Source organism: Jaculus jaculus, chromosome 5 (genome assembly GCF_020740685.1).
Source record: "Jaculus jaculus isolate mJacJac1 chromosome 5, mJacJac1.mat.Y.cur, whole genome shotgun sequence".
In the NCBI taxonomy this organism is placed as follows: Eukaryota; Metazoa; Chordata; class Mammalia; order Rodentia; family Dipodidae; genus Jaculus; species Jaculus jaculus.
This window is the reverse complement of record NC_059106.1, coordinates 81,063,201-81,081,377: the sequence shown is the minus strand read 5'-3', so window position 1 is coordinate 81,081,377 and position 18,177 is coordinate 81,063,201. Positions and strand designations below refer to the sequence as shown.

General features: G+C 46.5%; 1 protein-coding gene across 2 annotated transcripts in view; it reads left to right on the top strand.

The window, feature by feature from the left end:
• Window positions 1-7,299: 7,299 nt before the first annotated feature.
• The window catches only part of Rnf220 (ring finger protein 220), a 285,722-nt gene continuing 274,844 nt past the window's right edge, over window positions 7,300-18,177 (top strand). Inside the window, exons 1-2 of one of the 2 annotated variants that reach the window (XM_004670516.2) lie at window positions 7,300-7,390; window positions 13,899-14,640. In XM_004670516.2, the coding sequence (XP_004670573.2) occupies window positions 14,016-14,640 (625 nt within the window). In that variant the 5' untranslated portion in view covers window positions 7,300-7,390; window positions 13,899-14,015. The remainder of the gene's footprint in view (window positions 7,391-13,898; window positions 14,641-18,177) is intronic. The other variant, XM_004670514.2, reaches the window with a different exon arrangement.

The window sequence follows — 18,177 nt, the reverse complement described above, 5'->3', positions numbered from 1 at the left end:
GCTTCACAGGCAAACACTTAACCGCTAAGCTACCTCTCCAGCCCCTATTTTTATTTTTAAAAATATGTTTTAAAATTTATTTGCAAGCAGAGAGATAGAAAAGAGTCAGAAAGAATGGGTACAGTAGGGCCTCCATCCACTGCAAACAAACTCTAGATGTTTGCATCACTTTGTGCATATGGCTTTATGTGGGTACTGGGAAATTGAACCTAGGTTTTTGTCTTTGAAGGCAAGTGCTTTAACTACTGAGACATCTCTCGGGCCCCTTTTCCAGTCTTTTAAATACCTTTGTTTTTCAAATTAGGAACAAGTTTCTCTATAATATGTGTGTGTGTGTGTGTGTGTGTGTGTGTGTGTGTGTGTGTGTGTGGCTATGCATATGAAAGTACTAGATAAGTGTGGTGCATTCTGGGACATCAGTTGTGCCAAATGGCTTGGTATTAAAGCCTAGTTACATATTTTTCAACATAAAAATGATACATATGAGCCAGGTGTGGTGGTGCATACCTTTAATCCCAGCACTTGGGAGGTAGAGGTAGGAGGATTGCCATGAGTTTGAGGCCACCCTGAGACTACAGAGTGATTTCCAGTTCAGCCTGAGCTAGAGATCCTACCTCAAAAAATAAAAACAAAACAAAACAAAACAAACAAACAAACAACAACAACAAAAAAAACATTTCCAAGCTAGTGGCAAGAGTGAAATGGTTAGATACCACCTTAGACACCATCACCCACCATCCCTTGGGGCAAGAAAAGTTTGAAGTGTATGGTCTGAAATGTGCCAAGAAATATATCTCTGTGACTTTGTATATGCTGTTCGTCCTCATCCTGGAGTGCTCTTCCATTTCTGCCCTTTGGTAAACTCCATTTATTTTTCCAAGCCCAACTAAAGTGTCATCCCACACAATGGTCATTTTTAACCAAGCATAAATGTTTTCCCATAGTTGTTTTTGATCACTCACATATGTTGACCGCTCCTTCCTAAGGGTTCCAGGAAGAGTTAGCAGCTCACATAATGCCATATGCACTTGTTCTCTTATCCATCTCTAGGGCAAGGGCTGTCTTTTAATTTATTTTTGTATTCTTAGTGACTGGCAGTTGGTAGACACTTAGTAAATGTTTGTTGAATGTTGAATTTATGGATGGTTCTTTACTCACTCTCACTGCTGTTATACAAAGCAACGTCTTTGCCGGGCACAGTGATGCATGCCTGTAATCCCAGCCCTCGGGAGGCAACAAACCCAACAACAAAAGTGAGATCTTTACTTCTTCCCTTCAGGGGCTGATGCTCAGGTGCTCGGTAACAGTAGATTTTCCAAACAACTGAAATTTACTTCCTAAAGTATCAAATCATCTGGATATAAGTTTCTCTTTCTAAGTGTTTAAACACTTGCTTGTCCTCATAAGTAAAATATACTAAGCATAATGTGTTCTATGGTGACTTATCCCTGAAAATATCAGGGTTAGGCTGGGTTGAAATTCATGATGCCCTCTAAATTACTGATGTCATGTCTTTAAAACAATATTTTATTTATTTATTTGCAAGTAGAAAGAGCAAGAGAGAAAGACAGAGAGAGAAAGGGAGCAAATAGGTGAGCCAAGGCCTCCACAACACTGCAAACAAACTCCAGATGCATGGGCCACTTTGTTCATCTGGCTTTAAGTAGGTACTGGGGAATTGAACCCTGCTCATTAGGCTTTGCAGGCACCTTAACTGCTGAGCCACCTCTCCAGACTGATGTCTTTTTAAAAAAATATTTTATTTATTTATGAGAGAGAAAAAAGTATGGGCATGTCAGGACCTCTTGCTGCAAATGAACTCCAGACATACGCCACATCGTGCATGCAGCTGGCTTTATGTGAGTACTGGGGAATTGAACCTGGGCTGACAGGAATAAGTCTTTTTGCTTTTACATAGAAAAACTCCACTTAAAAAAAAAAATTCTGCTTGCACATTACAGCTTGGTCACACTTTTCAGTCAGTGTACGTGTTCTAACACTACTTTTTGCTTCTTTTATGTGCCTTGTGAAGAATATTCAAATTACCAAACTAGTACATGTTCAATGGAAACAGAAATGTATGAAGTAAAAAATCAGAGTCATCTCTTCATTCCTGCCTCCTCTCCAATACACACTCACACCCACTTTCCTATTTCTAGGCACAATCATTGTTAACAGTTTCATGTATGTCTTTCCAGGACTTTGTCCACCGATGGGTGTGCATACATGTGTGAATACAGATAGAAAATCATGCTGCTCTTCTCTGGCTTGCTTTCATGCCCACTTGACGGTATATCATAGGCCTCCTTCATGTCAGTACTTTCAAGTCTATCTCATTCTTTTTAATGGCTGCCCCCTTTTAATTTGACAATCTTAATCGTCTGTAAATGGGAAAGCCAAATAATCAAGCTTATTAGAATTGTACCTAAGAAAGAGTGAATCACTCTGAGTGAAAGCTTGTGGAATTCTCCTAGGAGCAAAATGTGTTAACTTTAGTGCATGGACTTTGTAATGTTTATTTTGGCTATTCTGGGACTCTTTTTGCTTATTTCCTGCCTCATTGTGTTTTGGAGAGCTGAGGTTGCTGGACATGTGACCTGTGAATTAGTGCATTTCAGATTTTCATTAGCTGGCCCTTATAGACAGTGACTAGTCTACTTGCTATATATTTTTGCATCATTGCAGAACATTACAGATGATGGCAGTTTTTTAAAAAAAAGCCTGGTTTCATGGCTGAGGTAGGGCTTTTTTTTTTTTTTTTCCTATAGCATCTACCTGTAAGATTGTGCTCTGACTATGGGAACTCTGAAAGTTGATCTGAAGGAGCTTTTTTACTACTGATGAACACTAAAGTATAATGAAAAAAGCTGGGCCTAATCACAGAATTTGAGAGGCTGAGGCAGGAGGATACCTAGGAGTTGGATACAACCCACCTGAACTATAGTGAGAGATCTTATCTCAACAAACATGCCAGACAGGGTGGAGAGAGATGGCTTAGAGGATAAAACACAAGCATTAGGACCTGAGTTTGGATCTCTAGCACCCATGTTAGGAGTGATGCCATCACCTACAAACCCCAGCACTGGGGAGGAAGAGACAGGAGGAGCCAAGAGTTTGCTAGCTAGCTTGTGTAGCTGAATTAGTAAAGTCTGGGTTGAGTGAGAGACTTTGTCTCATGAAAATAAGGTGAGGGCTGGAGAGATGGCTTAGTGGTTAAGGCACTTGCCTGTGAAGCCTAACAACCCAGGTTCAATTCTCCAGGTCCCATGTAAGCCAGATGCACATGGTGGCAAATGCATCTGGAGTTTGTTTGCAGTGGCTAGAGGTCCTGGCACACCCATTCTCACTCTCTCTCTCTTTCCCCCTCTCTCTGTCTCTAATAAATAAATAAATAAAAATAAAATCTTTAAAGAAAATAGGGTGAAAGACCTGGGGAGATGGTTCAGTGGATAAAGCACTTGCTGTACAAGAGTGAGGACCTGAGTTTGGATTCCCAGGACCCACGTAGAACCAGACAGCATGGCCGGGCATCTGTACTCCCAGTGTTCTGATAGCAAGATGGGAGGTGGAGACAGGAGAAGCCCTAGTTCTCCAGCCAGCTAGCCTGGCTTATACAGCTGCAAACAGCCAGAGACCCTGCCTCAAATAAAGTAGAAGGCCAGGACTGACATCCAAGTTACCCCCTGACCTCCACACTCATGCCCACACTCACATACACTAACACACATGCACATCACATTCACACACAAAGATTAAAAAAATAAAGTGAAATTAATATAGGAAAGCACTCCATGCTAATTTCTGGCTTCCATATACATTTGGACACATGTGTCCCAATGCGTGCGTGTACACACACACACACACACACACACACACACACACACAGACAGACAACATATTCTGCTATAAATAATAAAATCTGGCTTAGGATTTGTGTAAGATTTTTCTTCTGCCATTATATATCACAGTAAAGTGGTTAAATCCAGTTGATTCTGCCTTTGAGATGTCCCTGTGATGTGTTCTTGTCTCTCCATTGCTTCTGCCCCAGTATCTTGATTTAGGTATTTATTTCTCAACTTTCACCTGTAACAGACTTTTTAGTTCCTGTGTCTTGCTTACCTCTATTCAGCCCACCCAGCAACTAGGGCTTAATTTAAAATAAAATGTTACATACCTAAAAGAAAAATCCGCTGGGGGTTTCTCATCATCTCCAGGATAAAGCCCTCACTCCTTATCTTAGGATATAAAGCTTACTTCGATTTGGCCCACTTCTGCCTATCTCTTCATGCTTACTGCTTCATGCTTTAATTTGTAGGGAAATCAGGTGGCCCATAGTTCCTTCAGCACATCACAGGGGAGGCCTCAATAAATTCTTGTTAAATTAATCAACAAAACACTTTGTGTTCCTAGGGTGGCCATTCAACCTTCCTGGCCCAAGATGATCCCTGCTCACACCTGTCATCCCAGCCTAATTAGTAATCGTGGCCCTTTTATGACCAAACTTTTTTCACTTAGACCAATAAATTATATGGTCACCTTCATTACTGCAGTCATGAAATTGATTTCCAACTCTTTGTCTCCTCTCCTAGATGGTGAGCTCTTCAGAGATAGGATTTTGTTTTGTTTTGTTTTGTATTTTTCGAGGTAGGGTCTCATTCTGGCCCAGGCTGACCTGGAATTCACTATGTAGTCTAAGGGTGGCCTCAAACTCATGGTGAACCTCCTACTGCTGCCTCCCGAGTGCTGGGATTAAAGACAGGCGCCACCACGCCTGGCTTCAGAGACAGGACTTTTATGTGAGGATTTGCTGTTGTTTATTTTGTTTTTGTTTTTGCATTGCTGAGCATTTAACTCAGGGCTTTGTACTTGGTAGGCATGTTTATTCATTTTTATAATTTTTTTCTTTTTCTTTATTTATTTGAGAGAGAGAGAGAGAAAGAGAAAGAGAAATAGGCAGGGAGGGAGAGAGAGAGAGAGAGAGAGAGAGAGAGAATGAATATAGATGTGCCAGGGCTTCCAGCCACTGCAAACGAACTCTAGATGCATGCATACCCTTGTACCTTTGGCTTATTTGGGTCCTGGGGAATTGAACCTAGGTCCTTTGGCTTTGCAGGCAAGCGCCTTAACCACTAAGCCATTTCTCCAGCCCATGTTTATTCATTTTTATTATTTTTGGTTTATTGAGGTAGGGCCTCACTCTGGCCCACGCTGACCTGGAATTCACTATGGAATCTCAGGGTGGCCTTGAACTCATGGCAATCCTCCTACCTGTGCCTCCTGAGTGCTGGGATTAAAGGTGTGCACCACCACACCCACCCTTGTTTATTCATTTTTAGATCCTCACTTCTTTATTGACATTTTTAAGTACCAAGGATATAATCTTGAATAAAATATAGTTCCTGCCTACATGATGTTTCCAACCTAACAGGAAAGGACAGTCTAGTAAAAAGAACAGTGCCTGATTGGAGAGATGGCTTAGTGGTTAAGGCATATGCTTATGAAGCCTAAGGACCTAGGTTCTATTCCCCAGGTCCCATGTAAGCCAGATGCACATGGTGGCACATGCATCTAGAGTTTGTTTGCAGTGGCTAGAGGCCCTGGTGTGTCCATTCTCTCTTTCTCTTTCTCCCTTTCTCTGTCTCTAATAAATAAATAAAATTAAAATAAAAAAAAAGAACAGTGCCTAATATAATAAATGCCAGTGTATGAGTGGCTACATGTCAATAAAGACTTAGAATTTCCTAAATAAGCAGCCCATTGAGTTAGAGAGACAGAAATAATCATAAACATATAGAGTTCTAGGTGCCCCAGTGGACCATTCATCTAAAGACTTGCTAATGCTAATGAAAGCCGGGCGGGTGGGGTGCTCACCTTTAATACCAACACTTAGGAGGCAGGCCAACCTGGGACTACAGAGTGAATTCCAGGTCAGCCTGGGGCTTCAGTGAGACCCTGCCTCGATGCCAAATATTTAAGACACTACTTTGCTGTGAAACATGAGCAAAGGACTGTGAAATAATAGTCAGAATGTAATGTTGGGTCTTATTCTATTTTAGAAGGTTGGAATCCTACATGGTTCTTGGCAGGAGGGATTACCTTTATGTACTCCTAAAGGAAAGAAAAGTTTTCTCCAGACCAGAAATCCGAAGGCTTAGAAACTGAGCCACCACAAAACAAAGGCATGACTTCTAAAACCCGGATTAGATTTTGGTTGGGCTTTGCTTTCTGAGCTGGGACTACCTGCTCTCCTCTGCAATGTGCTGTGTTCTTAGAGGCAAATCACAAAACCCCTCAACCTCAGTTTCTTCTTTTAGAAACTGATGAGTCTATCTCTAGAATAAATCTAAGGATTAAATGAGATTATGTAAAAGGAATTTAGTCCCATAACCTGGCTCCCAGAAGGCTCTCAACAATGTTGTTTTTGTCCATTCGCCCTACTTATCTTTCCGTAAAATTAAACAATTTGAAGAGAAAGAACTATATTATGAATATCAATGACACCTGTGAGAATTCTTATTTTGCAAGTGTGATTGTTCAACTAGGCCCTTCCACTCATTCCAAAAGTGATAGTTTTATTCATATTTAACTCCAGCACTCCAGCAGGCAGAGGTAGGAGGATTGCTGTGAGTTCGAGGGCTGAAGTGAGACCCTACCTGGGGGGCGGGGGAAGAACTAATTAGCATTAAGACTTTCTTGGGCAAGGGGAAGGTTATGGTGGAGCCAAGAGTTAGTAGTCATTTAGCAGCCCTGGTGTCAGTCTTGAACGATTTACCCATTTACTCTTGTTCATTTTTGGTTCGAGAAAGAAAGGTGTATCAGCGAGGCGAGGAGGGGAGATGTAAACAAAAGCAAAAGATCTCTGTAGTTTCCTCTAGGGCCGGAGACCTCGGACGGTTCCCGAGCCCTTTTGTGAAGGGGTGGGCAGGTCTGTTCTCCAGGAGTGCCCCGGGGTCTGGACTCCATTTCCCAGAGTCCCTTAGTGCCCTAATGTATTCAGTGCTCCCAGTGCCTGTATGTGTGTGAGTGTGAGAGAATGTGTGTGCGCGTGTGTATGTGTGTGTGCGTGTGTGTGTGTGTGCGCGCGCGCGCGTGTGTCCGCCTCCGCGTCCCTGGGAGAGTGGAGGCTCATTCACTGATTAGAGCCAGCGCTGAGAGGCAGCACTGCTCCTTCTCTCACGCCATCCGAGTGTCTTGATCTGTACATGCAATCCCAGGCAGCTCGCGAGCACAAACCCGGGGCCAGCCGCCTGCTGCCGCTGCCGCTGCCGCCGCCGCCGCCGCCGCCGCCTCCGCCGGCCCCGCGCGCCCGGGACCTTTCATGCGCCACACTCCCCGCCGTCCTCCCTCGCTGTCCTGAAAAGTGCCACCGCTTTCCCCGGGAATTTCCACGGCAAGTACGGAGCTCCAGAGAGGGGTGTGGATGTGGTGTGTGTGTGTGTGTGTGTCTGTGTGTGTGTGTGCGCGCGCGTCCACCCAGCGGGGCTGGGCTGCGAGGGCGACCGTTGCCGAGGAACCTGGCTAACTTTCCGGGTCCCGTCTCCCAGGGATTCGGGCGGCTCCCCCGCGACGGGGACGGGGACCGAGGGGCTGGGGACCTTGCACGCTTGCATCTTCCACCGAGCTTTGCGGGCGTCCGTACCGGGCGCGCTCCGTGCGCTGCCTCGCTCAAAACTTTCCGTCTGGAGTTTCCTAATGCGTTTTATTTGGGGGGTGTGAGGGGGAGGGACCAGTCGCTGGAATTGGACAAGTAGGGAGGGTGAGGGGACAGCCAAGAGAAGCCAGCAGGACTTCTTTTCTCCATCTTTTAGCCCCCCCCCCATTTCCACTTTGTTTGGGTCGATGTGAGTGTGCCCTCTTGCCTGGCTCCCCTGGGGGCATCCCGCGGTGGCTTCCCGGCTGGGTGGTACCCAGTGGGGAACCCAGAGGCGGCGGATGGGATGGGCAAAGGGGCGAGCCGCCCCCATTCTACATGTTGCCGACCCGGCGGGACCGGAGGGGAGACTCGGGAGCCTTGGGGGTCCTGGGAGGCTGGCTTGACTTCTTCCTCTTGGGGGCGGGTGCAGAGGGTGTGGAAGGAGGGCCGTGGGGGTGGGGTGGGGTGTGATGGGGAAATACTCTCCCTGCACGAGGCGGGCAGGTGCTGCCGCCACCTAGGTGAACCGTTCCGAGTGTCATGGGTCAACTCCCAGCTCCTCTGGGCTGAACCGGCCTGGCCGTGGAGCAGCCGGATACGAGCGGGTCTCCTGGGATTTGGGGGCTCGGGATCCCCTCTTCCAGGAGGTTCCAAGAATCCAGGCGGGAGGACGCTCCTGCCGAGCTGGCGCATTGGTCTTTTTGGGGTGTAAAAATTTTTTTTTAAATCTTCTATCTGCCTTCAACTGAGTAACAATTTCTCTTCTTCCGACTTGAGAACAAAACTTTTCAGCGAGCACGCCGGTCGCTGCATTCCTGCGGCCACCGCCGCCCAGCGCTTGTCAGCCCCGGGCCTAGCGACCTTCCTCTCCGCCCGTCCGCCCGCTCGGAGCCCGGCCCGGCCACCGCGCTCCGGAGCCTCCGGCCGCCCCCACCCCCCAACCCGGGGCTTTTCAGGGCTCGGCCTGGGCGTTTCGCCTTTGTGCTTTGTAAGAGAAAGCCTTTTCTTCCAGGGCACAACAAACTTGGGCGGAGAGCTTCCGTATGGCCCTCCCGGGCGAGGCCGCCCACGGTGGTGAGGCCATCCGAGGGATGTCGGGCTCGTCCAGCGCTCGAGGCCCGGGTGACCGAGGCCGGCCAGGGCGCGCGGGAGCCCCGAGGTGCCAGGAAGCAGCGGGTACACTCTGGCTTCCCATTAGAAAGCGCTGCTTTCTCGGGTTCTGGACACACCGTTCCAGGCTAAGGCCTGGGGCCTGGGTCCCCCAGCCGGACGCACCTCGGGCCTCGGGGTTGCCCGGGGCCAGGGCCATCCGGATGGGGCGCGGCCCAGTTGGACCGCCCCGAGTCCTCTAGGGTCTCCAGCCTGTTCCCTGCCCTTGCCCTCCGGGAATAGCTGAAAGGGAAAACAGGCGCTCTCTGCCCACCGTGCCCAGCAGCCAGGACTTGTCCCCCTCCCTCCCTCTCCCACGTCGCCTCCGCTCCGGACTCAGCTAGAGAGGCGACGGGGAAAGAAAGGAAAAAAATCTAGAGAAAGAAGGACTGGCAAGGAGGAGGCAGCGAGTAGGAATTGGGGCAGCAGGGCGGGCAGGGGCCCTGCCGCCTCGCCCGGCCTCCTCCACTGTGGGTCTCCCGGGCTCTTCCCGCAAAAGAGGGGGACAGGCTATGAGAGCGTTGAGGGAAAAAGCTCTGCGGGCATCTCCCGTTCGAATCCCTGGCCGGACACCCGGCCAGGGTGGCGTGAGTCGTCTCCCTGAGCTGCCGGGCGAGGTGGGGGGAGGCCAAGGACCCGCCGCTGGTGACCGACGGGGCTGAGCGCAGACAGCAAGGACACACACCTGTTCTGCACCCGCGCGAGCACACCGCCGAGCCCTGCCTCCTGCACCCCGGTGTCCCCCCAGCCACAGAACCCCAAGGGTCAGTGCAACTCCGCAGCCGCCCGCCTGTGCTACAGAGCCGAGTTGCAAGGGAAGGCCCACGGCTGGCCGCCCAAGGGCTGCGCGGCCACCGCACCCGGTGACCGGCGGGGCGGGGCGGGGCTGTTGCGGGGACTCGAGGTCCTGGGACTTTGGTGGCCGGCAGGCGGGCCGCTTGCAGCCGCTGCCCAGGGCTCTGCGCGCTCGCGGACCCGGGGCCCCTGGGGCTGGTCGGCTTTTCCCGGACTGGCACATTGGTTGCCCAAAGTTAAAGCAATTTAGGGGCCGATATTGTTAGGATCTAAAGTTCTCTTTGTGCAAAGGCGACCGAGAGCCAGACAACAGGTCAGACCGCGGAGTGGGGATGTGGGTTTCGCCTTCACCTCTTCTTTCTCCGTTTCCCCTAAAAGAGTCCCCTCTTGCTCCCCGGGTGGAGACTTCCTGGATGAATTCTGCACCCGCTCACTTAGCATCCTCCCGGCCGCGTGCTCTCGCATCCGCCCGGCAGGCGCGGATTCGCACCCGATGGCCAAGCAGGACCTGGAGTTAGCTCCTAATGTGGGACGGATACCCGGCCACGTCTGAACCACAGGCGTCGGCCCCAGCCTGGGAACCGTATTAGCTTTATGCTCCCTGAGCCTTCGCATATGGTGATAAAATTTCTGTTAGGGCGGTGTTTTCAAATACCCCCTGGGCATTTGGTGTGCGGGAATTCTCTTCAAGCGAAGTCTGTGAACTTAAAAAAAAAATTCTTTCCTCCTTTTTTCACAACCCCCTGCTATTCTGCCCTCATTTCCCATTGTTCTCTGCTTTTTAAGTTGCCTGTTAATTTTTTAAAAGTTTATTTATGCAAAGGAAAAATATCGTTTAATTTGTTCTATTATTTTAAGTCATGGCTTTTGGAAACGGTTCAGAGACCACAAAAATGTCACCTGTTGTAATAAGCCGAGGAGCGTAGTGTGTGCATTTTAATTGCCAGCAGAGTCCTAGTTTGGTGAGCGCCCTGAGCTCGGCTCGGGAAGGAGCTGGCTTTGTGGCAGGCGTTTGCTAGTGGGTTTGGCTCCCAGCGGCCCAGCACCGCTTCCTTCCACGACTGTCCTGGGCGCGGGCGAGGAGGCCCCGACCCTGACAAGAGTGGGAAGCGGGAGGTCGCCCACTCTCCAGGAGTTTTTCTCTGGCTTTTTTTTTTTTTTCTTTCTCCCTGTAGGAGAGTGACTGACTCGTTTTCACCGGAGAACGCGGAGCTCTGCACAGTATCCCAGCCTCAGATAATTCACGTTCTAAACCACCAGCCTCTTCATTTGTCTTGGTTGTGGCATGTTTAACCACGCAATTAGTAATCTCACTAATTATGCAGCTAGCTGGCGTTTTGTAATCACTTTAAACCAGGGTCGGGCGGATGATATCCGAAACGAACTCCCCCACACATACTGAACTGAGACAAACCCATCACTTCAAGGATTTGAAAATTAAAAAAAAAAAAAAAAAAAAAAAAAGCTCAATAGTCGTTGGTCCCTCTGTCCAACCTCACTCCCCGCCAGACAATTTATTTAGCCTCGTGGATTGATCCCTCCTCCTTGTTTAGTTAATTCAACAAAGACTTTTTGCAATCTGTTTGGAGTTTGTCTGATGCCGTGGAAAAGTAGCTGATGATTTATTTGGTTGCTTTTCGATTTCTGTCTTCAGCCCTTCTTTCTCCTCCTTTCAGCGGGGATGTCAGCTGTTATTACTTCCTATTGATCCCTTTGCAAAGTGAGAAGTGAACTAAAATTAATGTCAATTCCACTGCTCGGATCAATAGCTGGAGTTATTTTAATCTGGATTTGCACGAAGTGCTAAATTAAAAAAAATCAGCATAGAGGCAGAAAAGTAACAGTTACTTACTTTCCCTTGGCCCGGTTCTTTACAGTCACCCAAATGCTCCATCAAGCTGATTATCTTACAATCCATATTTTTTTAATTAAGAGGGTCAGTTAGTTTTCTTATTTTGGGTTCTGTGTTTAAACCCATGACATTTTGACATTGGGAGTGTATTAACTATAGATTTTCATAATGACTGTGGTCTGCTGAAGTCTCATTTATACAAGTTGTTAATGTGAGGAGGGGGAGAGAAAGAAAAGAGAGAAATAAAAGCACCCTTCCTCCCCCCCCCAAGAAACCAACGCCCACTCAGTGGAGTAAAAAAGATGTGGCCTGGAAAAATATTGTTGATTTATTTTCAGTATAATGAAGTTTTCAAATGAATAAGCAGGTTTGAGTGATTCACTGTGTTGTGGTGGAGTGTCCGGTGCTGCCACCAGATTACTAATTTATGAAACTCATTTAGCATAATGAGGTGATCTAGAAAGTTAAAATAGAAAGTGAATCCTAGGGGGAGTTATTTTGGGAGAAAAACATTCCCTCACCCCTAGGATATTAACGTCTGTCCTTCCCTCTAGCCAGCCTCATGTAAGGTGTAATAGACACACAGTTACTTACTTCTGTTCTGAAGATCTGCTCAGAACCCTTGGAACAGCCCTAGACCCACTTTCCGAGCATCCATGTTGTGTGACCATTAATCTGACTTGAAAACAGCCAAGAACAGGATTCCCAGACTTGTCAGGCTAACTGGCTGTCCTTGGCAGATCATTCCATGCACTGCTGTAACTTGACAGGAAAGTTATTTAAAATTTGGAAGAGAGAAAACTCCGTTAATGTGAGATACATAATCTGGTAATTTCGCAATGATGTCTATAAGGAAAGATGCCAAGTGAGGAAGCAGTCTGATGGTGTCCGCTCATCTTCCCAATTAATAACAGTCATCTACACGTCTGCCACAGGATGGAAGTAGGAACTACTCTCTCTCTTTGCACTGCATTAAGCTGGGAGAACTCATCTGTAGTTTAACTGAGGATGCTGTAGTTGAGGGAATACCAATGATACTCCATTATGGAGGTAGGCTTTTAAAGGGAGGGGGCCACTTTTATTTTTGATAAGACTCTCAATTCATAGGTTATAATATGTAGCAAATGGTGATTTGGGGTTATATTGTAAGCTTCATTCAGTTTCTTCTGAGTGCATAGATTTGAATCTAATAAGTCCTAGTATCTGTCTTATATTCTCTTAGCTATTTATTTATTTATTTTTAGGTAGGGTCTTGCTCTAGCCCAGGCTGACCTGGAATTCACTGTGTAGTCTCAGGCTGGCTTTGAACTCACAGTGATCCTCCTACCTCTGTCTCTTGAGTGCACCACCACACCCTGCTTTTTTCTCTTGGCTTTTGATATATAGCTCTCTCCCATCCCCCACTCAATTTATTTGATTCTGAATCAGTGTCTATGAAAATGTACAACCTAAATTTACAAGGGAAGCTGAAAGAAGTCTCTCTGAACTCTACTTTGTTCTGGGGCCTTTATTAGATATCAACTCTGCCTGGGCCAATAAGCAGAACAAAATAAGTCAGAAATTTTGTTAACATTTTGTTCTAAATGTTAATGGCAAATCTGAGATGGTTTACAAATCTACTTAAGAGTGAGTGCATTAGTAACTAAAATTACCGATCCGTTCTTTGCTGCTCCTGGAAGACAGACGCTTCTAGAGAGCATATGCCAAAGGCACCCATTATGTTTTTAAATATTGTCAGAGGCGCCAGGCATTTTATTGATGAAGGTTTTGTTCCTTCTCAGAAAAAGAGAAATAGGAAGCCTGGGTGATTTGAGAGGGGTGTGCATCAGAAATAATGTAGCTGCTGTTCACAGAGCACTTCTTTCTGAACACAGTCTCAGATGATACTTGACGATGTATGTTTATGTATTTGGCAATGAGTGTGATTTAGCCACATCTACAATTTGTACCAACTGATAGGCACAGATGTTTGTGGTCTAGATGAGTGTGATAGAGGGATTTTCCAGTATGGGGATGAAGAGAGGATGCAAATACAGGGAATCAAATAGGTAGAACTTGGTCCCTGAACATCAGGCCTGCCATAAGTGGTGGAAGCCCTTTAAAATATAGACCCCCACCTAATCTACTGGGTGACTTGGCCTTCCAAAGCTCATTTGCTCAGGGAATATTGTATTTGGAGGTTTTATGATTTTTTTCTTTGCTGGGCTCAGGCGCATTTCACCCGGAACGTGTAGGGACCAAAGTCAGCTACGCGTACATCACAGTAAGTTGTCTATTGATTTTCCTGAATGAAAATGGTCTGCTGCTGCTGCCCACTGGCTCCTAAAGCCTGTGGTGTCTCTTGCCCGAGCATCTGTAAGCCAGAAGGATGGTGTTTCAATCATTTAGGGTTTTCCTTTTTCTTTTTTAAAACCTCCCTCTGATTTTCCTACTCTCTCTCTTTTTTCCCCCTCTTTGCTGTTTCTGCAGGTCTTCAAAGGGCATGATTCCCCAGTAATATTCCCCACCCTGATCCAAGGTGCAGGTTGGCCTCCCATCCAGGGGAGACTGCTTCTTGTGTGACACCAGCCACTGAAAGAGACTCCGATGGACTTACACCGGGCAGCCTTCAAGATGGAGAACTCATCCTACCTTCCCAACCCACTAGCATCCCCAGCACTGATGGTCCTGGCATCCACAGCAGAAGCCAGCCGTGATGCCTCCATCCCTTGCCAGCAGCCACGACCCTTTGGCGTACCTGTCTCAGTAGACAAGGATGTGCATATTCCATTCACCAATGGCTCCTACACCTTTGCCTCTATGTACCATCGGCAAGGTGGGGTGCCAGGCACTTTTGCCAATCGTGATTTCCCCCCTTCCTTACTACACCTCCACCCTCAGTTTGCTCCCCCAAATCTAGATTGCACCCCAATTAGTATGCTGAACCATAGTGGTGTGGGTGCCTTCCGTCCCTTTGCATCCACTGAGGACCGGGAGAGCTATCAGTCGGCCTTTACACCGGCCAAGAGACTTAAGAACTGCCATGACCCGGAGTCTCCCCACCTGCGTTTCTCTGATGCAGATGGTAAGGAATATGACTTTGGGACTCAGCTACCATCTAGCTCCCCTGGTTCACTTAAGGTTGATGACACTGGAAAGAAGATCTTTGCTGTCTCTGGTCTCATCTCTGACCGGGAAGCCTCCTCGAGCCCAGAGGATCGCAATGACAGATGTAAGTACTTTGGTTGGAGCCCTCCCTAACCCCCACCCCCAAACCCTGCCTTGCTAATGTTCAACAGGTCTGGGTACTATATACACTCCTAGTGATGGGAGTGGCCAAGTACATCCCTTGTGTTAGCTGTGGGTCGCTAACACTCTTGTCTCTTATCAATGAGCACCGATATAGCTGTTGCAGGAAATGTTTTTCTGAAACAGAGGCAAGTTGTTGTCTGCCTTGGACATGGCTAGTTGCTCCTTTGGGGACTATGGAGGGAAGGGGGGGGCATATATACACTAAAGTGAGGGTCATGTCATTAAAAAGTGTAGGTTCCTAGGGAATTTGGGGAGCCTGAGGAAACTTGTCTATCCCTCCTTTCCTTACAGTATTATTGTTTTAGGTTTTCCATTGTACCACAGCCAGCAGACTCCACGTGACTTTATTTTCACAACTCTCAGCCCTTGTCCACATCAGACTATTTTTCAGAGAGGGACAAAGGTGTTGTCAGTCACCATAAAGCATTTCAAACAGCTGTGTTTTCCTTGCAATTGCAAGGCTAGAAAGCGGGCTTCTCTTGGGATTTATCAGATTTGCTGGATGCTTGTCCTGGGGCACACTTGTAGGACTAGACATGGTTGACCTGTGTGGCTGCGCCATAGCTGATGTTCACAACTGTTATTAATTTCTGCTTATGAAATGGCTTTTCTCATGCTCTCCAAGTGCCTTGTTGGGCTCCGGCTATGCTCACTCTCATTGGAACTTAACCTTTATTTGGAACTTGTAGACTAGAAGTGCTGAACCCTGCAATCTTCTGCTCTGATATAAAAAGGAAATAATTGTGTTTTGAAGTGTTTGAGCTGTGGGTAGACAGAGCAGTTTTCTTCAGGCCTGGTGAGAATTTATGAACTGGGGGTGTTTTTCCATCCAACCCTTTGTTCTAAGATTTGCTCCATATTATTTTCTTAAGAAAACTACATCTGAGGTTTGCTTTCCCCTCTTCTCTTATTTTATTTATTTATTTTTGTGCTCCCATCCTCTCTATAACCACCAACAGGAATACCATTTTTTTTTTCTCTTCTCTTTATGATGCCGAGGAGAGTAATAGAGACATTGCAGCTCTCTCCCCTGTCGGCACTGCTTCCTCAGGCTGTCTCCTTGAATTAGGCACTGTGTTAACTTTCCTGCGCTAAAAGGCATCTGCCTAAACCCAGCGTACCTTTTCAATAAAAGTCATCATAAAATCAACCTGCCTTGTAAATCCATCGCTCTTTGGTTTTGAAATATGTTGCAAGTGTGTCTTTTATGTCAGCATCTGTAAGCCAGAGACCTCCCCACTTAAGGAAGAAGGCTACAGCATGACAGCAGAACTGAGATGTGGCTCTCACACTTCAGCTCTCGCCCTTCCATCACTTTTCACCCTCTGTTGACACATATGTCATGATCCTGCAACTTGGGTATACCTGCTGCTCAGGTGTTGGCATTGTGGTGAACTGTTTTTGTTTTTTCTGTTGTTGTTTTAGTTTTCATTGAGTGAGTGATGCACACGTGATAAAGCCTCGCTGTAACTGACCTCTGAAAAGAACCTGCCCTGGGTCAGGGTGTAACTGATTCTTCCTCTTTTTCCTCCAAGCACAAGTTGAAAATGAAATCTTCACAAAACTAATGTGTCACAAAGTAACGTCTAGAGATCAAGATTCCTTTTTTCTTACCTAACACATCTAGCTTGTCTCCATTTTGCTATTATGTTAGCCCAAACTGGTATCAGACTCCCAGAGCAGGCCAAAGCTTGTTAGTCAAGTCAGAACTCATAGCTGTGGCTATCCATTCCCCTCTGAGTGCCAGAGCCATAACTCTTCTGTGTGCCTGGTTTGCATTGTGTGGTGGTGCCGTCCCCCATAGAGATGGATCCCTCACACAGGAATACGCCTGGGTGGAGAAAAATTAAATGAGTCTGTCTCCCAAAGTGAAATGGAATTCTGACCTTGAAATTAATGGGATTCTGATCAGAAGGGTGGGGAAACTTCTTTATTTCAAATTGTCATGTTACATAAATTGGAACCCTTTTCCTTTTGTTTAAAATATTCTTCCTGTCTAGAGTACTTTGTGTTCTTCTTTTTCTTGAACATGAACAACAAACCGAGAGGACAGCCTGGGAGTAGAGGATGTCTGTACACACATTATTATAGTTGTATGAAACAAAGGTGCTGAGTGAAGGGGAGACTGTCACCCTACTGTGGTAGCCCTGGATTTGTGCTTCTTTCTCCCTCCTTTGCCTCAGGTGGTGTAGCTGCCTTTTGCAGGGCTGGACTAGGCAACATCTATGCCTTGATTTTGAGTTTTTGGAAGGCAGGAGCAACATTTGCTGCAAGGAAGGGTTGAAGAAGCACTATGACAAAGTCAGTAGCAGCTTTCTTGGCTCCTGTCATATGCCGACGTGTGTCAGAATATTTATGGTCTGTTTTATGTAAATACATATTTAAGGGCTGTTAGAAGGCCTGATTATTCCCACTAGATGCCTTTGGGGTCCTCCCTACAGAACCGTTTTGAAATAAGTAATATTTCTCAGATAATCGAGTGACAGTATACAAGACTGCTTCCAAAGGGAGAGAGAGCTTAGGGGCAGATGGGGCCATGATGGGGGGTGGGGAGAGGAGAGCAAGTGTTCAGAAGAGCCAGGAGATAGGATGCAGCGCTTTTGCCCACACTGCCAAATTGAACCATGTATATTTTAGGCCTTTAAATTATTAAAATTTAGAATTAATTTCTGCTATGGTTGACTCATTTTTTCAGTTCTTTTCATACAAATATTTTTCATGAACTATAAAAGAAATTCAAGCAAATACAATAGTAAAACTCCCCAACAATTACTTAGCTTTATAACATTTACAGTTTTGTTGGTAGGTGGGGTGGAGAAGAGGAGGAAGGGGGTATACATGTCCCTTACTCAGAGAAGTTTTATGACTGAATTTTAGGTCATTGAAAATCAGTTTTATGATGGAAACACTGACAGTTTTTACTGTGGCAGCCAGCCCCTGTTCACACACTGCATCCACATGCATATATGTCCATATGCCTCTGAAAGAGGGGCCTGCAGACACGGTGTAATGCACATGTTCGGTCCTTAATTCTGGGTGCTGATAGGCAGAATTTCTTTTGTGATAAAATATGCTTTCTAAAAAAAAAAAAAAAAAAAACAAGTATAGCTATGCGGGTAAAGTGTCCTCTCTCCTAGTAGATGATTCCAGTTTGCTTGCCTGTCCATCCACCTGGTGTCACAGGTGATCCGGAGGTAGGTGTTGTGCTCTGTGGAACAAGGAAGCCTTTGCTCTGCAGGAACTGACTTACTTGCTCTGGAAAATGGGAGAAGTGTTTTTTGTGAAAAGCCATTCGTGGAGGATGCATAATTCCCCAGGAAGGGGACTAAGGTAATTCCTGTTTATTGTCACTCCCTGAATCAGTCCCCAAGGCTCCTTGTCCAAGGAAATGATGCTAAAATTTATAGACCAATTACGAATAGCCCATGTTGTGTCTTACATAGGAGGTGTCTATAGA